An 8,104-nucleotide genomic window follows, 5' to 3' on the forward strand; every position below is an offset into this window, starting at 1 on the left:
TTCAAAAAGTACCAAATTCAAGTACATATGTAGCAAGCATTTTGTCGGAGGAAAGGGCACAACCGAAGAACATCCTGACCCAATTCCAGCGACATCAAGTCAAGGTAAGAGTATTTTGTGGCCGACATGTTAATAATGAAGCGCCTGCTACCATGATAGCATATAGGCTGTCATGGTAGCAGGCGCTAACATGATAGCCTGCTACCAGGATAGCTTACTCAAAAACATTTCAAATAAGACAAACATTAAACATATACCCATTCCTGGACGGTGATTGCAAACAACAGCAACAAAAAAAAAAACGGCCGATGCTGCCGTGACCGCCGCGCAGGAAAAAAAAAACAAAGCTTACCGTTCGATCAACTCGGCCAGTTTTCCAGTCTTTTTAAACCCTCGAACCTCAAGCCATCGTTTGAGCTGAAGGTTGGTGTGTTCTTCGACAGATCGACCAGTAATCCGTGTGCCTGGGACATCGTCTTGGGAAAGTTTAACGGCTGTAAAGTCGGTCAGATCGCTGTTTCTGTTGCGCTTGTAATAGCTGGGTTATCCGTGCTTTCTCTCCTGTATGCCCTACCTAGCGGCAAAAGGGCGTTGCTCTTGAGACGGTGACGTCACGTGCGCGGGGTACCGCATTTAAGCGTCCCGCTGCATTCTTTCTCTGCTTGTAAACTCACGACAGGCTGATCGTTGGGTGCAAACCGGTTGCCTCGTAAAAACTCCTGAAATGAATGAGTGGTAGGCGTTTTACTGTCGCTGGTCCCATTAGTGTCACTTTCTCTTAATAAACAACGTGAAGAGGTAATGTCATGTAGTCAAAGCTCGCATTTATACACAACACATTATGTGGAATGGTTAGGAAAAATACGTGTTTATACTGGTTTATTTAAGAAAATCATACCATAAAAAAATTTAAGAGAAATAAAATAGTATAATGGTACATTTATCTAAAATCAATAAAAGAATTTAATGCGTCATAGAACAAAGTAAAAAGCAGAAACATTGATGCCGCAGGAGAGCTGAATGATGTAGGCCTGCCATTGCTGTGACTCAACATTTACCCTATTTTCATCACGTTTGAACAAACTGTGTTGATATGAATGTGCTTTGAAGCAAAACTCCGGCTGTAATCTCTCCTTCTGTTGCAGGAACGACGAGGATTCGGAGTCAGACTCGACGGAGGTCACCAACATGATCTAGGACGTTTGCAGAGGCCCTTTTGCACCAATCGCTTGATTGGCCGGCGTTTGCACTGGACGGGATCAACGGACCCAGACATGGACCCGGGCGTGTCGGATCGCACGGACACCGCCTCGCCCATCCAGTTCTCCTGCTGCTGCTGCTGCTGCTGCCGTTCCGAGTTCAAAAACTGTGTGAGCCTCGCCGAGCCTGCCTTAAAACATCCCGGTCCTCCTTTTGTGTCGGTGATGATTTCCTGGCTTGACACTCGTCCAGTCAGCCACGCATCACCGAGCCTTACCTTTTGGACACATACTACTAAGTGCAGCGGCAGAATCTTTTCCTTTTACCAGGTTGGTCTCGATTTTTGAAGTTGCACAAGAAGGGTGAATTTGCATTTACGGTGCTTGTCGCTGGAGCCGAGCCGGCTGCTCTTTTGTACGTAAACCGCACTACACATTATCGACCATTAGCACTGCGCTGGGGAGAACTTCCTGGTACCGGGTCGCGAACATGGGGAGGAACAACGATACTGTCTTAATTTCTGTCACATTTCGAAGGCAAAGTTTCAAAAATGGACAAACTGACAAGAGCGGCAAACGCTCTGTGTGCTTTAACTCATAGTTTACAAAAAAAAAAAAATCAAAGATCATATGTGCCAGCCCGTTTGCTCCTCGTTCCCGTCACGTTAGGTGTCGGCCTTCCGTCTGAGGAAGCTACGGGGATGTGACGCGGTGCCATGAGCCACCGCAGCTGTGAGCACACAGGTTTGCACAATAAACTGCCAAATCGTTATTTTTTTTATTTTACTTTTATCTTTTATAACAGCTTACTGAAGACAGCATCACCTCTTACTGCTTTAATTTCTTTGAAACCGATGCCAAACAGCGATTGCAGCTGGTACAAATGTCTAAATGTTATTTAAATATTATTAGCCGGGTTTTTACAGTCCTCCTTCCTGCAGTATTTAACCTGTTTAAGCCTGTACAGTTGTTCTAACTCAAGCCGCCAAGCTCTTCTTTTCCTATGATTCGTGCACCTTTTGACGTATGTTGCCATAACTACAATCTTACAGTAGGTATTCAAAGTTTACACAACCCCCTGTTAATACACACAGGTTGTTGTTTTTTTTTTTTGGGTGTAAAAGAGAAACAAGTCGAACCCGGATGAATCCTTTCAGAACCTGTTCCACCTTTACTGGAACATGCTATATCAAATCTGTTGGGGGGGGCTTCCTGAATGTCAGCGTTCAGGAGTCTATCAGCATCCCGCATCCTCAGGAGATTTTTCTGTCGGATCTCATTTTGGACCTCGGCATGGCTATTTCTGCTGAAGTTATCGACATATTCCTGAAAACAGACAAACAAAAAAATAAAAATAAAGACAAGTCTTGAACTTCCGGCAAACCTGAAGGTTAGCAGTCAAAACTGCCATTTGGGACTATTCATGATTTCTCTCACCTTGACAAAAAAAAATTCCAGTTTCATCTGGAGACAACTAACCCCAGCATGACGCTGCCACCACCGTGTTTCCCTATGTGTATGATGTTAATCTGGTCCTGTGCTGTGGTTATTTTGTTCCAATCACACATTTTTTTGGAATCATGATAAAATGTTCCATCACCCCAAAACACAACCTAGATGTTATGTTTGGAAGAGACGGATTCTGTCTTTCAATCCTATCTCCTTCAGACAGAAGTATGAAGAACAGGGGTGATTTTTGCTCCCCTGTAGACCACAGGTGGGACTGCGTCCTTTTTTTTTTTTCATCAAATACGGAGAAATGTTGAGGTTTTTTTTAATGTCACCCTTGCTTCCTAATTTCTTCCAGTTATTGATAACTGCACTGGTTATGCCACAGGACACACGGCTCCTTTTCCTGATCTTTGTACAGTGAGATCATCCTAGAAAATCCTAGTCAGACAGCTGAACTTTATTCCCAGTTGAACAGATTGTCATCAGATACCTGATGGCCGGCCCAGTTTCAAGACTGAGTCAAAAGGCGGACCAGCAAAGTGTTAGTTTTAGGATGTGCCCTCTGATGGAACCAGAACATCACAGCTTTTTACTCTTTTTTTTTTTTTGCCCTCCAACATTAATTTTGTTTTTGTTTTTTTGTAACTGTACAGAAAATATATCGGATAAGGTTCTGAAAGGATTCGTCTCATCTCCGCGTCACAAAAACCTGAAACTGTAACAGGAGTGTGCAAACATTTTTTTTTTTTTTTAACCTCCGCTGCAACACGGTATGCGCAAAAAAAAAAGGGAAAGCACACTGTTGTGGTTGGAAAAATGAGTACTTTTTTTAATATATATATATATTTATTTAATCAACAAAGACACTTTCATCATCTCAGTCCTAAAAAAATAAAATAAAATAAGGGCTGGCATGTTTCATATCTGCTGATATGGAAATGTAGTGTCATATGTTATACATAGTGATGCATCTTAGACGTGACAACTAAGTTGTCATAGTGACAATGTTTTAATGCATTACCCTTCTTTTCTCTCATCTTAATCTGTCACCTCTGAACGATACTGTACGTGCCAACATTGCTGACCCGTCCTGTAATTATTGTACATTCTGTAAAGATTCCCCAGTTTGGTTCTCTGGTGAGTGTGTGTGTGTGTGTGTGTGTGTGTGTGTGTGTGTGTGTGTGTGTGTGTGTGTGCGTGCATTCTTTTTATATGTACATTTCTTTCGTGACTGAGGCTGTTGACAAACGTGGGAGCTTTATTTCCACGTGGAAACACACAAGCCTTGTAGACCTGCCTCCTGTGCATATGTAAATATTGTACATAAACCTGTAAATGGATCCGATGTTTGTGTGTCTGCAAGTGAACAAAGTTATGTACACTGTACTGCAGTTGAAGATGAATAATGTGATGGAAGAAAATAAATAATAAAAGCTAATTAAGTGGAATGAAAACCACTTGGTTTTGTTTCTCAAGATATCCGAAGACTTTTTTTTTTGTCGTTGTTACTAAAAATGCACAAAAAACTGAAGCTCGCGGCATCTGCAGCGGAGGAAGGAAACTACATAATGCGGGGCCGGTTGTGACAAAATTAAGTGTAATCTACATGAGCATCACAGTAAATTAGAAAATTTTTGAAAAGTTGTTTATTTTCATTAATTGAATTAAGATGGTAAAACTTGTATATTATTGTATATTGGCTTCCAGCGAATGAGAACTTTGATAGAAAGTTGAGAGTAAGGGAAAAGTTTAATAAAAGATGGAGCCTTGAGAGGACTGTGCAGTATTTAAGACTTGGGTAGATTTACAAGGTGCAGGCTTTGGCCGGAGTCCGAGCTTTAGACAGTTGTATCCAGGGCGTGGGCCGCTGCATTACTTGTCTTAGGCCACTATTATGCTAGAGAAGTTATCGGAAACATCTTTTTCTGGTCTGAGGAGAAAAAACGACAGAACTGCACACCTTTTCAGATGAAAATCAAAGTCTAAAAGTCTGTGGGAAAAGAGAAGAGGCACTGAATCCAAGTGGCTTAGATGTCCATTGTGAAGTTTCCACAGTCAGTGATGGTTCACTGTGTTTTCTGGAGTCCATGCACCCGTCTACCAAAGCACTTCATTTTAGAGCATTTCATGCTTCCTTCTGCTGATAAGCTTCACGGAGAAGCTGATTCCATTTTTCAGCAGGTTGGTACGTATCCACACTGCCAAAGGTACCAAAAGCTGGTTCCATGACCATAGTGCTACTGTTCTTAATAGGCCATCAAAATCACCAGACCTAAACCTCAGACAGAATCTATGGAATATTGTCAAAAGGAAGATGAGACACCGGCTGAGCGCCTCCGTGCCATTGATCCAGTAATTCAAGCAAAAAGATCCCGTACAGTATTACGGGCATACCAGTCGAAGATGGTCATGTATAATACTCATTTTTATTGAACTTATGTGGAATAGTTTCTTAGAAACGGTGTTTTGGGTTTTCATTGGTTGTAAGCCATATGCTCAACCAATAAAATTAATAGGAGCAAATGCTCGAGGATATCACTGTAATGAATGTGCGATATTTGGTTTCACTGCTTGAGTTATTTTACTGATTAAGTTTCCTTTTTCCACGACATTCTAAATGATTGAAATGCATTAAGAATTAGCTAGAATTTAACAGAAGATGTACATGTGATGAGAGTAATAAATAATACAATTATTAGCTTCAAATTTAAGTAAAAGAAACTCATTCAATGCACATAAAATATGTAAATTCTGCAATAAAAGTTTGGACTGGACGTGTCAACATATCTGCAATAGAAACTGGCGAAAAGTCTTAACGCTTACTGCCACCTAGTGTTGGTGCGGTATAAGACATGCATGTGTTGTCTTGCAAAACTGCGCTCACTTTTTTTTTTTCTCCAAATCTGTCATAATGCAACAACAAATGTATTTTAGTTTTGAAAGTTATGTGACTGACCAACACAAAGCAATGCATAATTATAATGCAAAAGAAAAGCAACAAAGGTTTTTTTTTTTTAACAATTTGTCACAAATGGAGGCCAGAACTGTCTGTAGGGTTACTCCTTCTCTCTTTACTAAATAAATCCCAGAAGTTTTGTGAGGCCTCGGATGGTTGTTAAGAACATTAGTGAACAAACAACATCATGAAGACCATGGTACACCACAGGTGGTTTATTTAATATAGCAAATTCAGCCCTTAATCATGGAAAATTATTTTTTTTCTCGCAAATTGATAACTTTGTGACATCAGAAAACAAGTTTTTCTCGCAAATGCGTGGAATTAAATGTTTGTATGAGTTTGTGTGAGTGTGTGTAAATGTACTCAATAGTTTATTTTTCCGCAATCTAAAATTACCTTAATACAAAATTATTTTTGAAAAGTACAAGAATAAAGTCATAATAATAGGTATACAAGAACGAAGAGAATTAAAATAAATTCATAATATTACTCAGTCACTCGTTTGCGCAGTCAGACACTAATTTGATACTGATTAGCTACAAATATTTAGTATTTCCCTTATTTGTGAAACAGAAATGATGCTCCACATTCAACTCAAGGGAAAGACTCCCCTTTTTTCTTTAAGAGTTCTCCTAAAATACAAATGCACGCCACACTTTTCAGATTTTTACTACTCAAAAGTAAGAAAAATAATGTATAATTTGCCTACAACTCTATGATCGCCACATAATCGACCTGTGACTTAAGATCCCAATAACAGCGTGTGGTTTGTGATGACACATATGACAACAGATAACAATTAGACATTTTTAAAGGGACATTTTAAACCTTTACTTTACATTAACCTGATTATGTTAATAGTCAAATAAAAAACACATCATGCTTTATAAAAGCCTCATAAGGACCAATAGGGTTCGGCTTGTTTCAATTTATGAAACGCTTTTCTTTTATTGTGAAAAGCAGCTCTCGAACCGGAAGTGTTTCCGTCCCGTTATTTAATCTGCGCAAAGCCAGAAGCTCCGCGATTTATTTATCCAATTTAACTCAAAGGGCGCTTGAAGGCGACTTTATCCTCCCCAGCCCCGGTCGCTATCCAGCCGCCATGACCGCCAGCCCTCCCGGACAGGGCTTCCAGAACAAGACCCGTGTGGCCATCCTGGCGGAGCTGGACAAGGAGAAGAGGCGGCTGATGCAGAGCCAGTCCATGGCCAGCCCCGGAGCCAACATCCCCATGTCGGCCCGGAGCAGCCTGAAGGAGGCGAGGGAGTGCGCGGAGCAGCAGCACATCGCCGCCCAGCAGAAGGCCGCCCTGCAGCACGCCCACGTCCACTCCTCCGGCTTCTTCATCACGCAGGACTCCTCGTTCGGGAACCTCATCCTGCCGGTGCTGCCCCGGCTGGAGCCCGACCTCTGACTGCGCACTGCAGCGGGAGCTCCCTCCCGGTGCTCCGACCAGAACTCACCAAGCTCAATCCGTTGGATCCGGAATGTTTATATTTTTATTATTTTTTTATTCTTTATGTTAATATCAGATAGAAATAAAGTTCCGAATCCATGTCATGTTTACTTTCTGTTCGCTTTTTTAAATAGAAAAGCGGCAGAACATTTGTAAAGTTTGTATAAACGGCGTTCATACTTTTACATGTGTTGTTTTCATAGGCGCTCTGGCTCTCCGCCCAGGGCGCCCTTCAGTCAGGGGGCGTAGGAGCACAGATGCAACCCTCAGGAGTTTTCTGTTGTTTATTGTCCTCTCTAGTTAGTGTTTATTACCTAACGCCCCGCCCCCATGTTGTGCACTGTAAGCGAAAATGGCTGCACACCGCTCAGTATGGTATCTGTGCTAGATTAAAGGAGCATGTCCTTGTTTTTCTAAGGAATCTGGACTTTATGCCCATCTGGATTGACGATCTGAAATACTCCGACTTGCCAAGCCTGAACTCGATTATGTTAGTGAACAAGTTCGTTAAACCCCAGCCCTATTTTAGTTACTAACAAACACGTGACAATTTGATTAGCATAAAAATATATGCCAGCTAAAAGCTGGGCTTGCTTATTCAAAATTGATCTCAAATTCTTTAACAGCTTTGAGTTGTGAAACGTATTCTTAAAAAATTTAAAGTTGAACAATATTTCTGAAAATCTCTTTCCATCCATTTATCCACTCGTTACTTTTGCACACTTTTCAGTCTGCTACAGACAGTAGTAGGCACTGGATGTGATGCTTGTGTTTTGTTCTTTAAGTTACCCTCAATCTTCCAACATCGTGCCTGGTTCTTTATTTCTGCAGTCATGCCTGTGTAATGTGAGGAGGAGAGAGGTTCTGTTATGTGTAGCTAAAACTAATATTTTTTATGTCATAGTGACTGTTCTGGGTTTAAGCTGCCACCTCTAAAGTTCATAAATGATTTTGGTCGAGGCAAGTGTAGTTCTTTTTTTTGTTTGTTTGTTTGTTTGTTGTTTTTAAACAGATATTATTTTCAATAGAATCTTTCTG

The 8,104-nt window shown here is 41.0% G+C and overlaps 2 protein-coding genes across 2 annotated transcripts in view; both read left to right on the top strand.

Annotated features, from left to right (window-relative positions):
- LOC118565420 (tyrosine--tRNA ligase, cytoplasmic-like) overlaps positions 1-1,197 on the top strand; it is a 2,665-nt gene extending 1,468 nt beyond the window's left edge. Inside the window, 1 exon segment of the mRNA XM_036145859.1 lies at positions 1,146-1,197. Coding sequence (XP_036001752.1) covers positions 1,146-1,197 — 52 coding nt within the window.
- A 5,406-nt stretch (positions 1,198-6,603) lies between these two features.
- Positions 6,604-7,165, top strand: LOC118565178 (SOSS complex subunit C-like). The gene has a single exon (XM_036144936.1). It carries the CDS (start codon positions 6,713-6,715, stop codon positions 7,022-7,024), a length of 312 nt encoding a protein of 103 aa, XP_036000829.1. The 5' UTR covers positions 6,604-6,712; the 3' UTR covers positions 7,025-7,165.
- Positions 7,166-8,104: the final 939 nt, after the last annotated feature.

The sequence above is a fragment of the Fundulus heteroclitus genome, chromosome 13, assembly GCF_011125445.2.
Source record: "Fundulus heteroclitus isolate FHET01 chromosome 13, MU-UCD_Fhet_4.1, whole genome shotgun sequence".
Taxonomy (NCBI): Eukaryota; Metazoa; Chordata; class Actinopteri; order Cyprinodontiformes; family Fundulidae; genus Fundulus; species Fundulus heteroclitus.